The sequence below is a fragment of the Xylocopa sonorina genome, unplaced genomic scaffold, assembly GCF_050948175.1.
Source record: "Xylocopa sonorina isolate GNS202 unplaced genomic scaffold, iyXylSono1_principal scaffold0014, whole genome shotgun sequence".
NCBI lineage: Eukaryota > Metazoa > Arthropoda > Insecta > Hymenoptera > Apidae > Xylocopa > Xylocopa sonorina.
Genome location: NW_027490090.1, coordinates 2626694 through 2648190, shown reverse-complemented (window position 1 = coordinate 2648190; position 21497 = coordinate 2626694). Strand labels below are relative to the sequence as shown.

General features: G+C 46.2%; 2 protein-coding genes across 5 annotated transcripts in view; one reads left to right on the top strand and one right to left on the bottom strand.

Annotated features, from left to right (window-relative positions):
* LOC143431826 (facilitated trehalose transporter Tret1-like) overlaps positions 1 to 21497 on the top strand; it is a 352198-nt gene that overhangs the window by 262305 nt on the left and 68396 nt on the right. The window lies entirely within an intron of this gene.
* Positions 1 to 21497, bottom strand: part of LOC143431853 (uncharacterized) — an 85551-nt gene that overhangs the window by 726 nt on the left and 63328 nt on the right. The window contains exons 4-14 of one of the 4 annotated variants that reach the window (XM_076908826.1): positions 9050 to 9388; positions 8747 to 8933; positions 8353 to 8442; positions 1989 to 2302; positions 1827 to 1913; positions 1482 to 1673; positions 1234 to 1417; positions 910 to 1144; positions 761 to 789; positions 460 to 650; positions 41 to 337 (exon numbers count right to left, since the gene is read on the bottom strand). In XM_076908826.1, coding sequence (XP_076764941.1) covers positions 41 to 337; positions 460 to 650; positions 761 to 789; positions 910 to 1144; positions 1234 to 1417; positions 1482 to 1673; positions 1827 to 1913; positions 1989 to 2302; positions 8353 to 8442; positions 8747 to 8933; positions 9050 to 9388 — 2145 coding nt within the window. Of the gene's footprint in view, positions 1 to 40; positions 338 to 459; positions 651 to 760; positions 790 to 907; positions 1145 to 1233; positions 1418 to 1481; positions 1674 to 1826; positions 1914 to 1988; positions 2303 to 8352; positions 8443 to 8746; positions 8934 to 9049; positions 9389 to 21497 lie in introns of all 4 variants that reach the window. The other 3 variants (XM_076908827.1, XM_076908828.1, XM_076908829.1) reach the window with 3 other exon arrangements.

The following is a 21497-nucleotide window of genomic DNA, read 5'->3' as shown; positions in this document are numbered from 1 at the left end:
TTGGTTCAATGGAGTTGTGCTTTTTTTTAATGAGTCGTACCCAGCGTGGAGAAACATGGTGGTGAACAGTCTGTAGAACTGATCAGGCCATTCAGGATGGAGAAAAGGTATCATCCCGCAGACGTCGTGCAAGCATTCCACCTGGGAACACAGGGACGCTTCCTCGTGGAAGTAGCCATGCACGAAGTCGCAGTACTCCTTCGTCGTGATGCGACACATCCCGTGGATACCAATGCAGCACGGATGACCAATCACCTCGCACACCATGTGCTCCGCCATCTTGTCCTTGTAACGACCCACTGGGAAGTTCCCGTTGCTCCGTTGGCTCCCGTTTCTACTGTTGAGCAAGGCAACGCGAGTTCCTTCATATTATTCGCGAACAAATCACGGGCAAGGGATCTCTGGACCTCTTTCAGAGGATGAAATGAAGGTTAATGCAGTTTTGGATGACGAATTTACCTGAAACGCTGGTTGAAGGGGTTGGTCTTCCTGCAAATTGGCCACTTGGTGATGTCGTCTGGCCATTCGTAAGGTGCTATGCTTGCTGGAGCGTCGCAGAACTTTGGGTCCAGTCCGCAGACTGATCCACTTATGCGTCCCCCTGGCCCACTGTCCCCAGGTCCCCACTTTTTCCACGTCGATATCGTATTCTAAAGGAGAAAATTCCATTTTTAAGCGAGATAAACATTTCATTACAACTCTATCTTATGCATAATGCGAAAAATGATCTATAATGACAATTGGCAGCGTGGAAATTTACCGTGGCAGTAGATCTCAGTCCCCGGACCAGTTGGTTCGCAAAAGAGAAGATTATATTATAAACACAAAGTAAAATACCATCGTCTGTCATGAAAATGATTGTGTGACTGTTTAAACGTTTAGCAAAGAGCTTGATCGAAAAACTCACAGAGCAATCAGCCTTGCTGGACTGCACGCATCCAGAGTCGTCGTTCCTGATGCAGCACGCTGTGTCCCGTTCCCTCTCTCGCCAGACGTCGATCTCCTTCAGGATTTTTATGTCGCGACGCATACACGGCGCGAACTTCGCGCCCAGATGAATCAAATCAGCTGCTCTTGGGCCAAACCAGAAGTTCGCTGGCTCTTGGTAGTCCACTTGTTGCAAGGACAGACTGGTCACCAAAACCTGCAACGCCATTTTACTTTCTGTTGCACTCACACATTTCTTTGTTCATGTAAAATTATTAAAAGAATTTTGGAGTATAAATGACTCACCAATCCTGATCTATGACTAAGATCCATGCCCACAGGTCCCAAACCGTAGCACGCTAGCGATATTATCAAAATGAGGACTTGAACTGTGGTGATCCAGTAAGTGAAATATGGACGATGATCCTCGAAGTCGTCCAGCTGCTTCCTGACATCTGGTTTCTGAGACACGCTCTTACGAAATGACCTCCTGCAAGAGTGTTCTCGTAATTTGACGTTGTAACTTATTTATTTTCATTTGTCAGACAACTCACCCCAAGAATCTTCCAACGATGCCCATGCCATACTGCCTCCTGTTGCTGTTGTCGAATATCCGATCGATGGTGCTTGGGGAGATCCTCGTGGCGCCAGTTTCCCTCGCAGGAATCACCCTCTCGCTTGGCTGCACTCTGACCTCCTCTGCCATGGGTCCATCTGTATACCTCGACCTGCCCCAACTCGTTTTTCTGTAATCTCTTTCTCGTTGTGAATCGTAACACTTCTGCACTCGACGTTGGATGCATCTACGTTCGATCCAAAGTCGAGTCTGAAGAGCCCAACAAGCTAATCGCGAATTTAGCGTCTAACAGAATCAAGGCAGCGAATGGAGAGATCTTTACCTTGAAATGTAATGGTCCCTCGAGATGAGACGAGGTCTTCTGACCTGTCCATCGATCGTCGTCCTGTCATCTTTCTGTGCAGCGAATCTGCGAGACGTTGACAATGTTTTAACAGTTGATATGGGTTTTTTAAAGTGCTGTTAAGGTTGTCGAGGTCTGTACCTGACCAATTCCTCGGAAGTCTCCCTGTCAGTCGTGGAATCGAGCAGATCAGCGACCTTCGCGGTCTCCTCTTCGTCCTTTGCTAAACCACTGATGCTCTGATCGATCTTCGACTGCGATTGCTGCGAAGGTGGTGGTGGTGGCGGTGGTGGAGGTGGCGGAGGCCTCTCGAAGAAGGACTCCTCTTCGTCCTGGCCACTGTCAGCGGACGTGGTCGTCTCTGACCGCGATGCATAACGGATTACACTTGGTGGGAAGCTTCGCGACTCTGGCCTGGTCTGCGATCTCTCTCGAGGACGTTGTCTCGTCAGTGACTGCAATCAAACAACGATTCGTCACCAATATCGCTCCAAGAGTTCCTCAATCTGCTATCAATTAATCACAAGATCGATTTCTACTGCTCAGTTTCGTTCTTTCGAGCAATCCTTAAGCACATCTGCATTTCCATTTACAAAAAGTGTAGAATATTGATTTTTATATAGTTTCTAAAGCAGACGTTAATTAAATGGAACAATTCCTCGTTCCAATATTGCATTTTTCATGTTGTTTATAAAATATCGAGCAACCAAGCGTTTCCATGGCGCACATATTGCCCCGCTTAATGGCTTAGTGGCCTCGTATTTCTAACCGGTAGTTGCCTCGCGTATTTTATGATTTAATGCGAGATTTTACAGGAAATGCGCCTTCTTCTTGCAGCGCAGGGGATGAAGCTGTAAGATCAGAGATTGTTTTTTCTCTGTGCAACAATCGTCGTAAATGCGGTAATTAATTAGGGTTCAATTGCTTTCCACACTGCTCCTGCTGTTTTCATGGATATCCACAGAGTAAATCATCCAACTTTGGTATTCGATACTATTTTATTTTGTATTGTGTTGCATTATAATTTTTACTGATGCGTTACAAATTGTGATCGCGTTTTTCAATACCATCGCGACCCTCCAGTTCGTTTTTCATCGCCCCTGGCTCGTCGATAATCCCTCGTAGTTATGCATGCCTTCGAACGAGGAAAAGTTAATCGGATTTCACCGTCGAGCTCGATCGAACGAGGAACTAACAAGTTATTCCGAGTTTCTTCGTGGCGCCCTCTTCCGTTAAGCAGGATTAATAATCGATCGCTGGATTATAGCTGGTAATTCTTTTCCTCATCGCGTTTTTTTGGTTCCACGAAGGGTGTGGAGAAAAGTTAAGGGATGGTTTCCAAATACTGACGAAGTCAGCTGTTCCTGCGCGCAGAGGGTGAACTTGAGCGACAAACGAATACGTTCGCGTGGACGAACTAATACGAGAGTGGTGGAGGTTAAAAAAAAAATAGAGACAGTGGCGAGAGAGTGAGAGAGAGGCTCGAAAGGAGTCGCAATTTACGAAACAACGACAAACGCGGGGCAACAGTGGACTCTGGTCGAATGGAAAGGCTGTAAAATCGAATGGAATTTAATTTCGCGCCCGACATGCCGGAATTAACATTCTCCATGTTTATTGCACCGTATCGAGCCCATCTGATGGGATTTTATATTGTCGTGACCCCGGCTGTCCCCGACCCGTTAATTGCCCTATCGACTGGTTCTTGCTCGCAATTAAGCAGTGTCGTATATCCAAGGGACACACAAACTCTCCTGCCCTTCGTAAAAAAAAACGAGCTTCATTTATTAGCCTAATTCGGTGGTTGAAATAAATATCTGCTTGGAATCGCTTTTTTCTAAATTTTTAAATATCCCAGCTAGGTTTCATGAATGATCAATTTTGCCAAATCTCAAATAATTTCTCTTCTACTAATTTAATTAACAGAATTTCATTCCAGAATTGTAGTTTCAGATGTCTGAATGATGTCTGACAGTCAACTGGATAAATATTGTATTGTATAAATTATCACAAGGGTCGTAAAATTTACGAGTATGGCGATTCAGATGTATTTCCATCGGTGTCTCCTGTAACGGATTAAAAGTGAACGCGTACACGGAAGTTATATCATATTCAGCTAGTAAAATCGTCGGACAAATCGCAGTGCAGTAAGTCTTTCGGAATTTGTCGCGGATGAACCGATCGCGCTTTGATGCAAATCCTTGTTTATGGTGATGTATTATCCTCGCGAGTTGCGACTCCCAGTTTAATCTCGCGGACGAAATCATTACTTTTCAACCCTTTTCTGCGATCTACCACTTTCACTCAAAAAGAACAGCTGTGTAAAAAAAAAAGAACCTTTTTTAACAAATGCTTTGCAACCTTGCAAATAATACACTGCTGCGATTTCATTATACTCGCGTAATTGTTGCTGCAAACAGCGACTCGCGTTAATTCTGAAATAAAAATTAAGGCGTACCAATAAACGCCGAAAAATTTCATTATTTAATCATAAAAATCGCGTTTCTTGACGTCGATCGGTTTTACAAACATCGAAACGCCCAGAGCAGCCACCACCCCCAGCTAATTATTCATTTCGAAGTTTAATTACTCTATTGATCGCTCGCTCGTGTTTGCTTTCAATTATACAACACCGCCTCGCAGATACCACTGGCTAGGTCTATTGTTAAACTCTGTTTAACCCACATGTTACCCATATATCTGCACGCGAAAACATTTGTTTTATAACAACGCGCCTGCGACAGCGTTCCAATCGATGCATTCCATTGTGAACGAGTGATTTTTCAACCTGGCCAATCACGAGACGCTGTAACCACATAGAGTGACGCCATATTAGAAAAAACGGATTGACCATGAGGCTAATTACAGCGCGACGCTGCCAGATGGAGCAGCTTAACCAGTGCAAAGTGATTACGCGCGCACAGACGATATCTCAGCCATTCTTCGATCCCTCAGGAGTCGTTATTCCATGAGAAATATCCCCCACGTTATTTAAACGACCAGTGTTTTTTCACGAAAGTTTCGAATAAAGTTTGCTGAGGGTAAGTAGCGCATCTTTCGTCGCAACTTTCGCGGAGATAAATCCAGATGGCTCAGGCAGCTGGGTATGAGCCGAAAAATTAGGCTGGCCTGAATACGACCACGTCTCGAGGCTTTCAGACACGTTATTCGTCTCTTTCGAGGCACCCTCTCTTCAGTTTCCTTAAGTAATGTCGGTGGATGCTATTGTGGTTCGTTAAATTCGATTTACATTTAGTTCTTTGCGTTCTACGTGACTTTTTGAAGCTATTTCTTATCGTACAAGGCTTCAGATGACCAACACCCTCCTTCGAGACTAAATTCTGGGTTGTATAAAGTAAAAATGGCGACTGGACGCTGTTGAATCAACGTTCTGCTGCATTTGTAGCTTCGTTTTTATTTGTAAAGCAATAGAGCCATGTTGACTGAATTTGTCATCCCCTTTTCGACTCTCTACTTAAAATTTTAATTTTTTTTAGTGGTAAAAGTGAATGATTTATCGCAAGGCAAGTTCGAATCGAATCAATTAACAGCCTCAGAACTGAAAATGGAGTAACTTGGCAGCCAGCAATGTTCTTTCCATGAGTTTACGCGTAAGACAGGTCCAGGGGTGTGCAAATACACGCACAGAGCCAAGGGTGGCTGCTCTGCTCGAGTTTTTATTAAAATTTACATCACACGCCACGACGTAATAAGAAGACCGCGGGCCATTTATTAGCAGGAACCTAATAAACCCGTTATTAACTAACATCGGCGTTACTTTAATCAGAACACACCGTGGCGAGAGGAATTTCGCTGGTTTTTAGCGACCACCCTCGTGTCACCCCTCTGAGAGACTGCATTTTCTCTTTTGGCACCACTGTGCGCCATTATACACCCTGAAACCATCTCCAATATATTTTTGTCACTTCGAACTGCCATTCCTTAAGATTCTCAGCTGTTTCGTTTTTTTTCTGAGTGATTGGAATTTTAAAAAATAAATATATTGGTTTTTCTTTATTTTCGACACTTCAACATGCCAATAGTGCCAACTTCTGAAGAGTACTGCATTGTCTGAGCTATCACTGAGCTACACTACTGAACAGAGTCAACGAAAAGTCAGGCGTGGTAATTGAGAAAAATTGCAAACTAATTAAACACGATCAGACAGAGTTTCTCAATATTTTGTTCACGTAATATGGAAAGTAATGCGAGTCACCTGGCGCATATATTTATATCAATTTTCGCATGCCACTTTTGTGCTTGCCTCCATTGTTCAGCGCATCCTACGGGACGCCTCGTACACTTTTGTTCCACTGATATTGATTTATCGTCGCCGCTGGGAGACGACGATGCTTCCAACTTTTCTCGAGATCGATTTCCATCCTCCATTGATCGCAATTCGCAATATGGCCGCCATGAATCGTTCGAATATTCCATTGTACGAGCAAAAAATTAATCGTAAACACTTGGATGCGGAGCATTTCGAAATTCGTTCTCGAAAAACGTTTCCAGCGGTGGTTTCAGCCCTCTTTGGTAAGATCAGAGCAATCAGTCGGTATCGCGTCCCCGTTCGATGCTATAATTTCGGCAATTTAAATGCATGCGCATGCGACTCGATAGACAGAGCCGATATCTCGAGCGTCTACGCATTACGTGCGTGGCATCGAGCTGGATCGACGTGAGATACCGTAAATGAATCGTATCGATTCGCTGCCACGTTTCTCTCTGAATATTTATATTTTCATTACCGCTAGAACGCGTTCGTGGACGATGGCGATCGTTACGACCAGCGATTATTATCGCGATAGCGTCGATTCTTCGATTTCAGGCGTCCACTCACCAACGCAGATTCTTAGAAATGATTTTTGACCAATCTCTGATATGGAAATTGAAATAAAACAGTGATCGTTCCAAAGCACAGGTGTACAGAAAATCGAGGACCAATTGGGGACGAGGTATCGAGTTTATGAACGGCACTGACAATTATTGTCCCCCTCGATCCAATTATAATTCCAATTTCCGCGATATTTGCGATTAAACACGAATGATCCGACAGGATGGATCAGACACGAGCAGCACTGCTGTGACGTTTGTTTTATATCAGAAATTGTACCAACTGGTGAGATATTGCTTTTTTTAATTAATCGTAGAGTCTTCGAATTTCTTCGAGCACTCTTTGGTTACTTTTTTTGGTGAAAATCTCGAATTGTGGTGATTGCAGACGAAAGAGATCGTTAAATGCTGCAGAATCGAGCGGAGGTCACAATTAGCTGAGGTAATCGGTGGTTGCGTGGACCTAACAGAATTCCTGAGGCATCGCGGCCCATTAACCGTGGATTTCCATTCAGTTTAAACGGATGTACACTGATGACCCTCTGTGGCATCGATAGCTCGACGATTCGACTTATTTCGACGAGATACCATCGAGAATTCTCTGAAATCTACTGGATTCAATCGATTTCTAAGGATCGACAACATTTTCAGTAACGTTTCACGCCTTTTTTTGGAAGAACAGAGACGCGTGGATAATTAACAGCAAAGACTTCGCGTCAGAATTGGCGCACGAGCAAATAAAGAGCTCGCTCGCGCTGTTGTAATAACGAAACTTGGCAATTACGTTAAAACAGCAATCCAGTTAGAGCCTTCGGGGCAAATAAACTCCTGTTTGAGCAAAGAATTGGCAGTTTCGCGAGGGCGAGAAACTTCCGTATCCGTTCGCCAGTTTCTTTCGCCCCCTCCTCGCCCTCCGTGTCGATTGTGCCTCCCCCACGCGCCGCTCCTGCTAAGTCGCAGCGGAGCAAAGCGACGGGAAAAAGCGCGGACACTCTGCGAGCGAAGTAAAGTGTCGAAGAGGGTTTACATGCTGTCGTCGTCTCTAGTTTAAATCTACTTTCTTTGCCCGCTCATTCTTGGCAAACTTCTCGCGCGCGCCGTTCGTACACAGCAGCTTATGTTCACAGCTCGATCTAAAGCGACACAAGTGTCATTCCGCCTCGCGAGTCGCACGTGAGATCTGCGAGGCGGATGGCAAACTTTCGAGCTGGCTGAAGAGACGCGGAAAAAAAGGATCGATGCTGTTGAAGAGCTCTGGAAACGTTGCTAGCTGCGCTTCTTCGATTAACGCTCACAACTGATCCCAGTTTTTTAGATTTGGTATGCTGGTTTTATTTGTTTAACGAAGAATCGCTCGATGAATAGTAATTAGCAAGCCACCAGGGTGAGTCGAACAGATATCAAAGCCAATTCGAGACGCGACGATGCCAGGGGACCGGAAGGGGTTACCGCCAGCTCGTTAGCTTAATGATCGTACAGATTTCCGTCGAGACGTACAACTTAACTCGAACGAAACTTACCCCTCGCTACTTGCTCGAGTGCGTTAGACGAGACGCTGATTAACTGATTAACTGAGAGTAACAGAGGGACGAAACGCGTTTCACCAAAAAATCGGATTATTTAGTTTTGTTGATGATGACTTGAAATAGATGAGAAGATGGGATTTACTCACCTCGACGACGTAGTGGAGACCAGAAAGCGTCATCCTCGCGACAGAATCTTTTCGTCTCACTGGTTGCTGCCATCTTCTCAATGTGACACCCTGAACAAAACCAACCTTTTTACACAGAACGCCAAGGGAAGTATTGAAAGTGCGCTCGTTAAAATTCTGATCAAGAGAATTGAATGCGACTAAACGAATTCGTTAATGAAAACCGTACGCGCACGAAATCGCTCGTTAAAGAGGACAATCGATATCCCCGCTGGTGTGTACGTTAAACAATATTTTAGCATCGCAAATTGCCAATAAGCATTTTCAATCTTCCCCAAAAATCATAAATTGCCAGAGTCTCGAAAAGGAGAAAGCAAAGAAATTACGAAGCAATTATTACAGAAACGTTACTTACCTCTGGCACATCCGTAATATCCGGCACGTCCCTCGTAATATCAGGATCAGGTGGTCTGTGTTCCGCGACAAGGGCGCCATACTTCCTTGACGCCATCCTCCGCCTCCGATCGAGCCATATTTTCCTCTCCACAGCCTCAGACTCCTCGTCCACCCCAAAGAACTGCGCTGTTTCGCGTCTGATGTAGCTGAAACCGTCAACGAACCTTCGTTGAAGCCTCATCGAGGGATCAGACAGCTAGAAACAAGGGTTGACACCCTCTCTGCGCCATTTTCGAGACTACAATTCGCAAAATCAACTCACTTCCTGATGGCCTCGCTGCGACTGACGTTCCTCCTCAGCCTGGGCTTCTGACTTCCGGGATTACTGGCAGAACTGGGCACTTGGATGATGGGTCTTGGTGCACTGGGCGCTGACACGCTCCTGGTGATGCTGGGACCGGAAGCAGTGCCAGCAACAGGCCCAGCAGTGGCCAGAGAGATCGTTGCTGTGGTCGTGATCGGTGTGGCTGTCGTTGGGTCCGTTGTCGATGGTCCCACGCTGCCCACGGGGTACATACTGATGCTCTGGCCATTTTCTGCGTCTGTGGCGGTGGTGGGCACTGTGGTCGTGCCTGTGCCACCTGACACTGGCGATGGTTGCCTGAAAAAACAATAAACGAGACATTTAATTCCTGGTGGCTATAAATTGGACGGTTCGCGAAAACGCTGCTGGTATCTCGCGTCTTTCAGTGGAGATTAAAAACACGAGAGAGAGAGTTGAATGTCCAACGTTTACGAGCTGCTGCAAAGGGGATGAAGAGGCCACGAACTCTGTCCAGAGTGGCGCAGCGTCCAAAATGGCGGCGCAGCCTGTGTACAGGACCCGAGCAACTTTCAATTTTATCTGGCTCTCATCTATTCATGACTAGGCGGTTTCGCGTTCGTACATTCTTTCGCTACGAGAACAATCGACCGCCAGAGTGCGAGGGAATAAAGTGTCGCTTGAGAACAATCGAGAAACTGGTTGATTTATTCTTTTTTAGCAGCTTCGTCTGACGTAGATGGCGCTGGCAACGAAGTTAATTAGAAACGTTCTGCTCGAAGCATAGCCATAACGTCGTTTCCCTTGATTCTCGGGACAATGAGCCACCGCAGAGCTCAACTACAGCTCACTTCTCTCAACATCCGATCCTCTCATCCCTTCGCAGCGTACTTCGCCAAACCTCTCCATGGCCATTCTGCCAGGTTAGTTTACAATTAAGCCATCCAATCATCGAAATGTATTTCCCTTCCCACCTTCGACTCTCGAGATGGTATAAATTAGACAGTGCTCGTGTAACACGAGTACAGAAACGCTCGCAAAACTGGAGCAGTAAAAGCAACAGAAGAATTCTAATTGTTAAAAAAGAGTAAGAAAAATGAACGAGGCACCTGGTGCGCCTAAAAAAGACCAGAGTGACTGCCTATCGTCTTGGCCAGCGCACGCAGCGTCTTTTGAATATTCAACTGACCTCGATAAACAAAAGATTCCATTAATAAATGAATAAAGAAGGACCATTCAATTCTCTTCGACTCCCTTTCTTCTTCCGGCAGTCGTCAAATAGATTAATTGAAAACGAAATCAGTGACGCCTCGCGAAAGGGTATGCAGATTCCTGGCGGCTGAACGAGGGCCGTGTAAACCGGAGAAACGACAGACAAAGGCTCGCGTAATTGTGTCTCGCGACAATAAAACTGTAATATCCGAGGATGAGAACGCGGCGCGCACTTTTGCCACCGAGAATGTGGGACGTGCGAGCTGGGAGCAAAAAGCGGAAGGAAATTGGCGGTTGGTCGTCGAGTTTCCTGCTAAATTCCCCCTCTCTCGCTGGAAAACCCAGCCCAACCTTGCGCTTCATATTTCTTTCGACAGTTCTGACCCAAGTTTACACGTGTAACTCCTTTTTTTCGCCTCTGTAACGACATGGCCAATCAGTGCGATTAATTAATCAAATTCGTACACAATTGCAGGGCGAGCCTCTCAGTGATTCGATGAAATTTTACTTGAACGCAATTTCAGAGGAATAATTAACCGGCCAATCAATTAATAGCACGCTGAATTAATTACCAAAGTTATCGAGTGCTAAACTCGAACGAATTATTGTCCAATGCTGATCACTTGTACGATCCAATACGAACGAAGGAAATTCGAGTCTAAACATGGCGTCCACTCTGCACGACATCGTCCAAGGAAAAGAATCGCGAACAACGTCTGTCGATCGTGATTACGCAGGTTGCTCGATTTTTCAGAGTCCTTTTAATGCGCAGCGGTGGAAACTCGTTTCGCGTGTCCTGTTTCAAGGCCTCCTTTTTTTCTCCCCCCCCCCCCCCCCCCCAGAGAATTCTATATTAAAACAGCAGCACCGCCTTTTTAAATTTGCATACATATTGGCGTGGATGCCCGCGTCGCCAGGATTTATCGTGAGGATGTTATCATTTTCGGTGTTCCTCGCTAACCACCCCGTCGTCGCGACGATAAATCGATACAATTAATAACCAGAGGCACGCGAGTCTTGCTTTCGTCCACGACGAAGCCACTCGTCCAATATTTTGTTCAAACCTAGACCAAACATAAAAATGCTCTCACCCAACAGTTGGACGCACCCTCGATTCTACACCACGCGTGAGAAATAAAAGAAAAGACTCCAAAATTGTGGCTTTTAATTGCCACGACAGTTATTGAGCCTGATTTCGCTGAAAGCAGCAGGTTTTCAACGAAGACGCTGTAAGAACTGAGATATTTCGACGTTCGAGCATTTTCACGCCGCCATTGCTCGCCTGGCGAGTGTCTCTGAACTCACTTGGATCGCTCTAATTAACCAGCGATCAATTCTCCTTAACTCCTGGCGAAACTGCCTCGTTTATCTCCTCGCGTGAATTTTAACTCGCTGATGGATGGCGTTTAATCCTTTCGATGCCCGTCGATCCGCCTCGCGGACGTAATAACGGAGATTACGACGCCATAAACTGTCTCAGGGTGTCTAAAAATCCCTCAGGAATGTCTCTCGTCGAACGAAACTCGAATGATCGTCGTAATAAAACCGAATCCGCCACTTCCGTCGTGGCCAGTAGCTGTCCTGCGCTCGCCAGATGGCGTTCGCGAAGTGGCGCTGATTAAGTGGCCGCCATTAGCGGGTGATACTTGAATAACGAACATAATCATTAGTAACGGAAGCAGTTGCTGGCACTCCTGCTAATAACCTGCTCGCACGCGATCGTAATTATTATTTGCGGTTCCTGGATGCCCGCAGCGTGCCTTAACCGTCCTATCAATCGCGTCGATGATAACGCGATTAACCTGCCAAAACCACTGACGTAATCGATTCTTCCTTCAGCGAGTGTTTTTTATTTTTTTATTTGAACACCACTGTAACTGGAATTTATTCGTGGAAGGAGAAGCAGTAGTCTTTGGTGGATGTTTGGTAGTTGAGAAAAAGGAGATAGCACGCGGATTAAACGTGATAACATTGTCAAAGCCAACGAGGGACCAGGTTAAGCTCGATATGTTCGACAACGAGGATTGCCTGGCCCTCCTCCACCCCTCAAAATATCCGAGAGAACAGAGGATACCTTCGAGTGGCCATCGAATGCGATACAATATTGCTGATGTCTTCGAAATAGAAAATACCTATGCTATCGTGTCTTCGTATCTCTGCTCGAGCCATTCGTTCCTCGTTTCATGCAATTCTCGTTTATTTAGAGGCCCTTGGTGGGTGCTTATTGAAATTCTGGCTTGTTTTAAAATTGTAGCAGAGTTGTAATAAAAATAAAGAAGTTTTAACGCGATGTATTTCGTTCTTCGAGTGCATCAGCGAGCAGAAGTGACTGGCAAAGAATTCTATCGTCAAAGTACATCGAAATTCAAGTACGTTTAAGAGTCCTCCTTACGAATTCGTAGCTGATACAAGTTACAAGCACGTGTATCAAGAAGAATTCGAAATGTCGTCGAGCAGCGTTGAAAATTTCCGTCACGACTGATCCCTTTCACGATCTGTCTTTATCATCGAGCCAATGGCAGAAACCCCTCGCAGGATCAAACAGACAAGGACTCGAGACACGCGCGTCGTGATTCGACTGCCTCTGACCCTCTTCTCGATTTCCACCGTGTCATCGGAAAACTAACGCAAACTTCGCTCGCGTTTGCTTTGCGACAGCCGAATAACTCGAGGAACCGCCTCTGTGTACGTTCGATTTATCTCGAACACTCGTCGTGGATCGACGAATAAATAAAGACACGTTTAATTAGCGCAGAAGCTGAATTTCGAGCGATAAATTCGCTCGCACGAGTTAACTGGAGCGCGAGAAGCTTGGATAGATAAATCCAGAGGGTGGAGATGGTATTGTAAGTCGTGGTGCAGGTAAGTAGGCGCACTGCACGATGCTCCAGCGTCAGCGCAGGTAAGTTTTATCGCTTGGGCGCGAAATAGCCCACGGATCCACCGAGTACGTAAACCATGTGGGTTTACGGGGCTCCTTGGACGCCACAGGTGCCAGCGTGCACTGCAAATGCACTCGTTCGCTATCCTTGATTGCCACCCTTAAACGTTGCTCGAGAATCGTATTGTTTCCAAAGTTACTCTTGAATACCTTGCTTTTTTCTAAGGAAGACGATCCAAAATGGTAATACGTTAAGCCATTTTAATCACCAGACCCTAATTTACTACATCAAGTCACTTCTTAAAGTCCCTAGACAAAGTTTCAGAGATCGGATAAGACTCGAAACCAAGATTGACATCACTTTGGCTAAGAAAATCAGAGGTGCAAAGGCTCGAGAAGGTGGTCAACCCTCTCGTAGTGTTTATACGGATGCTACTCTGGATAAGTGGCATCAGATGGAGGAGATCGAGCTTAGTGGCTCGTAAATCATTCGACGGTATCATTCGAGGAAGTGGATCAGCCCATAAGACATTGTCTAGGAGGCGGACGGTTCCGTTCCGTCGCGATAGTTCATTTCCGACGCGATATTAATCGCGATATGCACCTTCGGATGGAGCTTCGATTTGTCTGATGGATACCTCATGAAAGTACGATCTTATTTCGAATGATGGGTGGCTCAAACTTATCAGAGCCGAGCGATCTCGCTCGAGGAGGACGCTGGGACCATCTACTCGGGACCAGAGTGATTTTCCAGCTCGATATTACCACTTAACACAGTTTCGCGTTATTAAAAATGGTGTCTCCGGCTCTCTGGAACGTTCCACGCGAAACGCAAACCAGCGATCGTCTTTTAAAGCGCACGAAAAACAGAGGCGACACGGAAGGCTCGATCGATCGAGCGTCCATCGACGCGTATCAATCCCCGTTAATAAGTTTTCCAATATTTGCCCGATAATGTCCATCTGGCGGACGGATTTTCGGATTGATCGAGAAGTAATGAAATTAAAGGGCGGCTAAGAGGAATTTGCACGCCAACGATGGATTGTTTAACGATCCACGGAACATATCGATTGTCTATTAATTACTAGGGTTTATAACCGGATTATAATCGGATGTTACACTTTTTACACTACGTTTCGTTGGTAGACTTTATTTTCGGGCAATTTTCAGGTTCCTCGAGAGCAGAGCAGGCTCTGTTGATGGAAAAAGGTAATCTCGATCAGGCAGTGGATATTGCGACAGAAGAGATTAATCTAGCTGATAATCGTGTATCCTGGAGTTTAGAAAACCAGAGGAGGGACAAATTCGAGGCTGAGTTGAGTGGAAAAGCAGAAATTACTGCGCCCAGCTCCGCCTCTGCGCGGATAATCCGCAACAACTCGCGAGATGTAGGTTGCGTGTGGATATTGCGTGACTTCGAAAGTCACGCTCGTTTTAGACCGGTTAAAGTGTTCCAGAAACTGTTTTGTTCCACCGTTACACCGTCGCCAGATAAACCGTGCCCCTGTCAAACTGGTCATATTTTATCCGTCCACATTTTGCTAATCGTCTACGTCCACTGCCTTTGTCGACGCCATTTTGGTGCACGACAGACGCAGAACAGTCCTCTAAGAAGAGCGTTACACCTTTCAAAGAAATTCCAATTTAGTCTCGACAAAAATCGCAAACGTTTGCAGAAGTTTGTCGATCCAAGAGCGTAATGTATTAGAACCGCGAGGGCAATAAATAAATTCGAGCAATCCGATACATTTTTACCGTTTATTCCCGTTATTAATACGGGTCTGTAAAACTGGAAAAACTCCCGCGATTTATAGCGTTCGACTAATAAACGGTTGTACAGAGCCGGGTCGAAAAGTATCGCGGCGCTTGCTTAATTGTAACGAATGCCTGGGAAACAATTACGAACGCCTATAACTCTTGCAACTGGTCTGCTTCGAGTCTGGCCAATAACTCGACGAAGTAACTGCATTTAGCGACTCAGTGGAAGCAAGTAACCAAGATGTAAGATCGAATTTGCTAAATTTCGCGTTGCACGAGGGTTGCTGCCTTAAAGGGTTGTCTCCAAGGGTCGAAAGCTCGTTGGTTCCTCGCGTCGAAAGCTGATCGCAGACAGCAGAGTCTCTTTCGTACGCGAACAGCTAAATTTCGTCGTTTTTGTAAGCAGAACCGTGTTGCAAGAGGGTTGCTGCCTCAAACGGTTGTCTCCAAGGGAAGACAGCTTGTTGGTTCCTCGCGTCGAAAGCTGATCGCAGGCAGCAGAGTCTCTCTCGTACGCGAACTGGCGAGGCGATTGACCCTGCTGACCTGACCCAGAGTCGCTTGGGTCAGAGTTGGCCCCGAGATCGGGCGAAACCGGCACTGCTCGCGCGGATCCGCGTCAGCCCCCGAAGTGAGCAGAAACCGCTCGATATTCCCGCGGACGGCGCCACCACCAGTGCTTACTCCACTCTCGAGCGAGGCGGTTCCGATGCGCGACGACATTTCGAGCGTGTTTCCCTCGAAACAGATCGATCTGGCCTCCTCCACCAGAGGGGACGCGTTCGCAAGAGCAGAGGAGCAGATACGCGCGAAATAATGAAGCGTGCACGCGCGAGCGATGTTTATATATAAATCGTCGTCCATTGAATCCAGGAACGCCGCGAGCTGAATATGGAATGAATTTTTTAGTGCCACGCGCGGTCTTTAACGATTTTATTCAGCTCGATGCTTCCTTGCTTCTCGAGTCCCTTGGAAAGTGTGTCATAACGTAGAAAAGAGAAAGAAAAAATGGAAAAAGGGTTGGCCAAAGTGTGTCGGAAGTAGTCGCTCGCGTCTCTTTTCATCTGTGCAAGAGTGCACGTGTACAGCGTGTCTTCGTGCTCCTTTTTGCAATATCGGAAATTGTTCCACGGAGGGATAATTAATACTTTGATGCAATTTAAATTGCACGCGAAATATCGCTCGATGTTTCTCTCTCTGTGTGGGACACGCGTTATTCTCGCGCTATGCAGCTGTTACGATATTATTATTATTACTGATAGCGATCTAGGGACGAGGCTGGGAACACAGCGGATGCAACCGCGAGCATTTGTTTCGATCGACAAAGATGCGCGCCGCAATGGAAACAGATAATAGTGACAGACACGAGCGTATCGCGATGCAGTCTGCAATTGTAACTGGATGCGACGATGCCAGCTTCGAACGATACACTGTATCGATTTACAGGGCATAACGGAACGAACTGTAACAGTAACCAGAGCTCGATTCTCCTGTTTCCAACGACGAGTAAATTCGCTTAAGAAACGAGCAGCAATCGAGAGCAAAAAATCGTTCCACTGATTAATAAATTTCGCGAAAGTTAACAACTCCCTATGTTTGCACCAAGGCTCGTCACAGAAAGAGAGCAACAGAGTAGTGGCAGATCGATAAAATTGATAAGCTCTGCTCGAGGAACCCGTCAATTAAACCCAACTCGCGCCTTCCGCGTAGTCGCGCTTAGGAAAGCTTTTATTGACTCGTGGGTTAACGCAATTTCCACGGAGTTACATGTTTGCCAGGCCCCAGCGTCGGTGCAATTTTTCTCCGCCCCTTTGTTTCACCCAACGGACCACGCTGGACTTTTATTTCCACCTTTTCTTTCTGTTTCTCTCGTTCTCGCTGGTCGCACTGGGAATTACGTTTGATTTAGAGCGCCTTTCGTTGCCTTTCAGCGCGATGTTTACGGGTGCCGTTCGTGGATTTGCCGCGTCGCGGAATTACGCTGTTTGTGCGGAAGAAATCGAGTGACGGGAATGCCCTGAGGCTGGACGAGCGGACCCTGGCGAGCCTTAACTCTCAACTAACCAGGATAACGCGACACTGTGGACTTTTAAGTCCTCTCACAGCTCAGACAGAAATTAAAAAGCTAGCATTAAGAATCGAGAAAAAGTTAGTTTAACAGTGAGAGAATTTAAAAAACAAATGCTACGAGTAGTTTTGTAATTACAGCCAGAGGGAAATAGCGCGGCTAAAACAACAAACCGAGATAACGACGCGCGTGATTGCGGCTATCCCGTTGCTGAACGATTGTAAACGGAAGTGGAAGGCTTGCTTCCACGTGACTTTGCCTATCAACTTGTACACCTGAATTTACGACTCGAGAATACCTTCACTCTATAAATCCAACACGACACCGCCGGCCCTGAAAGCCTGCTTATCTGGATATCCGACTATCCGGTTATCAGGACTGCTGCTACTACTTCTCTTTCCGTCGAGCCACCCCTAATTGGCTGGGGAACGAAATCCAACTCCCGCACGAAATACGATTATTCTGCGTCCAATCAACGCGAGCAAATATCCTTTAAACGCGACTCATCCGTTGCAACGAGACTAAACGACCCACAATTCGAATACTTTGCTCCACAATAGTGCGCCTTGTATCGACTAATATCTAGTTTTACTTAAGTTAGCGATGGATTCTATTCTCCATGTGATATTAACGAATAGTATGTGATCAGAGGATCTTAAACACAACTTCGAATAAGCAAATATCCTTTAAACGCGACTCACCTCTTGCAACGACACTAAACCACCCCAATTAGAATACTTTGGTCCACAATAGTGAGTCTTGCATCCACTAATATCGCATTTTATTTAAGTAAAGCGTGACAACAAATAGTATTTCATCCGAAAATCTTCCACACACCTTCTACTGAACACCAAAGACCATTAAACGAATCACTCCAATCCATCAGCTAAAAAACACCACTAATCTTAGTCCAAGAACCGAATTTCAAATACAATTCAATCTGCCCGCCATTGAAGATCCTCCATGGTCGCAGATCGATATCCATTCTCTCTGGAAAGAGCAATCCCCGATCGTGGTCAGATTAGAAGGGTACGAGGGCTGAAAGGTAGCCTCGATAAAACGGAATGCACTGCAGGGGCTCCCCCTTTGTGCATTACGCGGTAAGACGTGTCGAGGAACTGATTATCGCGTTTCCAGAAGGCTGGTTAATCGTCCAGAGGGGGACTAGTCGATCGAGCCACGGATGGACAAGGTTTAGGACAACGACGTTTCATCCTTCCTGGCAGGGTGGATGAAAGAACGAGGCCAACGGACGTGACAGCCCTTGGGGGTGGCGGTGGAGCCCCCTGGCAACGTCGATAGGCAAGATAGATAGCCTCGAGGATAAGCTCTTTATACCAGGGGATAAATTTAGCGACAAAACTGTTGGATTAAGGATGCTTTTGACTTTCAATGAAATATTTATGTCTCCTGGGGAAACGTCGGACCACCAGCCAGCCGCCACAAGGAATGGACGACGGTTGGACGCGTACACCACTCTGGTTTCGCCAGTGCAAACAACGAACGCTTCGAGTAAAGGAAAATTCCAATCTGCACCTGAGCAATTTTGAAAAGAAGCTTAAATAAAGGAATAGAAATGAAAGAGCAGCAGGACGATAAGGTTAGCTACTGGCCCAGCAGAGTTTTTACATAATAGACAGTAGAAGCAGTTTAATTATGGAAATTAGCTCGCGTGCAAAGTTCAGCCCCCAGAGAAGTTCAGCAAAGGTTTCGAAACGGAAAACAACTTCATCCTGGACCCTGCGTGGCTATCGTTGGAGGAGTCGAGCGACTTATCGAGCTCCTCAAAATATTTTCGTTCGCGAAACAGCTTCTGTTTTCACGTTGGCAATAATACTTCGCTATATCTGCAGAATGAATATTAATCAGAGTTGTTCAGTTATAATCTATTAACGACAGTTGGCTCCTTTTTTTTCAAGCGAAAGTTTCTCCTCAAACTCCCACGATAAGAACTTTTGCTCTTCTCTTAATTTATGAATGAAAATGGTAATTCTTCCGGCGTTGTTCTCCCTTTTTTTCTCTTACAGAAGAGCTAATTACGCGGAGACAGCAGCGACGTAGAATTTTTCAGTGAAATTTCGACATCCTCGCGGGGCGTGGAACTTGCTACTTGACATAGATTTAAGAAACTTTCAGATCGAAGTAACGCGGAGGAGTGGCGGCGCAGCGCAAAACTACAAACTCCAGAGAATCTGGAGCTCCTCCATCTTCCGCTGGGTGTCCGTCACACCCTCTCGAGAGAGCCACGAGAGCGCCACCAACAACCTTTTCGAGTTACACGAGACGCGGGTTCAACGTTGGACGCGTCGCTGTATAATTCATTGCGAACGGGACGGGACTGCGAAATATGAAGCAAGAGAAGTTATCGACTCCCACTGAGAGCCAACAGTGTGTACACATCACTGTGACACGAATTCTGTTCCAACATTCATGCACCCGTGCGTTAAACTTACATTTTTCGTGCAGAAAAGAACGAATTACGGAAACCCAATAAGAGCATTTCAATTGGAACTGCAGACAGATCGTTCGATGAACCAGACACAGCTCAAATCGACGATAACGCGACTTTAATGCCAGCTTTACGACGCCATAACGATTAACAACAACCAAAGAGGCGAGCAGTCGAGTGCAACTGGTGCACCCTCTGCTGAGGGGCACCCTGAGCGAACGGGCCACAATCAGCCTGCGATTTATTGGTCTGCGTTTGCATAATATCGATCTCGAGCGACTGAGATTAAGATTCCACGGAGATTAACGAGCAACTACCTGGTTTTGTGCCCAGACAACATTCGACGGAATGAACCGTAGCGACCGCACAGCAGTTCAATGGAAGACGCACGCGTCCGACAGCCTGACAGATTTGTGCGCGAGAGCTCTGATAATGCGAGACTGTGTGCGATTACGCGTCGCGTAATTAATCGATGCCTTGTTGCGTCGCGAATAGATCCATCGAGCACAATTTCTGACAGGACAGACTTCCAGTCGCTTGATAGGATCGATCAGAAATCGTTCTGATAGTGTCTGATCGCACGGCAAGGGATCGATCAATTGTTTTCATGATTTTGTAGCTTTGACAGAGCTACAAAAATGGAAACGCTGCCCTTAATCCATTTTTTTATCCGTTTCGATTCGCCTCGGTTGATTCTTGCAAACAAATGAGATAATTCTATTTTTCGAATTCGTTCAGCGCGAAAATGCCAATGCGATTGCGATTTAGTCACGACTCGACTGCTCGCTGCGGTGGTTTCAATTTTTTGTTTAGTATTCTCGCCAGATAAATTCTCAGAATAAAACAGCGATAGCGCGATGACAGCTCGAGCGATGGTTTTTCGATTGTTTTCAAATGGATACCCAACTAGCCGCCATATTGAACGCGAGGAGATTAACGACTATGCAGATGAATCTAAAGAGAAGTTGACCCCTCGAGAGAAGATGAGGTTCTACGTTTTTTTACAGTTCCTTTGCTTACATTAAGTGTCTCGATCCGATGCATAATTAATCGAGAGAAGGTTTTAAGGAGCCTGAGAGGCGAAAAGAATCTCGTGAGCGTGAATTCGCGAGGCTGTCCAGGTGGGCGAGTTCGATCGGTGACCGAATTTCCATCGGCGATTGAATCCGTCAGGAACTTCAGACTTCGGCTGAATTATTACAAATTTCCATGATGCGGCTCGCGTGCATAATTAACGAGTTTGCGATGCAATTAGTGCCGCGCGGCGTGCTTCGCCAATTTCCGAATCGGCGATAAGTTGGCCCACGGCGGGCACGATAAACTATCATTCACTGCCACCTCTATCCTGCAGCTGCGCTTCGTTAAAACGATCCCAACTTGCCACGAGTTCGCACGAACCAGCGAATTTTTAAGCTCGAATCAAATTTCATTCCCATCCTCCATCTCGACAACGCATACGCTCGAAAGGCGTCGTTAAATAAATCGCAGGAACGCGTATCAACAACCATCGAACGGTGGACCGCATTATTCGTCGCTTGCGATGTCCCACTTTCGAGAATCAATTTTTCCTTCGATACACTCGTGGATTCCATTCGCACCTGCGCCAGTGTCGGAAAATTCTAGTAGAGAACGTCTAGTTTCTGATCGTTGTCAACCCGTTCCCACGTCTTACCCACCCGGACGCTAATTTCCAAGTTTAGTTCGCGAGAAGTTTGGCAGAGGAGGATGGTCTGGCGTTACGAGGGAAGTTTTCACCCGTTTCCGTCCTGGTCATAATAAGTACGCATTAGCGTAAGAGTCTGGGACTAGCAGACACCGAGAAAGAGAACCCAGGTTCGAGTTTGCGATGAAGAATTCGATGTAGCTGAGGATATCGATCGAGGATCTGCTGGTGGAATCGAGAGCACGGCTGTATCGGGACGGATTTACGAACGGAAGTTCGAGCCACGTTCTAAGACGGCGAGCACTTCGAGTTCTTAAACAACCAGCTTACAATGCCGATCCTGCGAAACTGTTCTCGTAATTAAATTTGGACGCGTTCGCAATTTCGTTTCTCCGCTCCCTGTTCGTTTAAATCTCG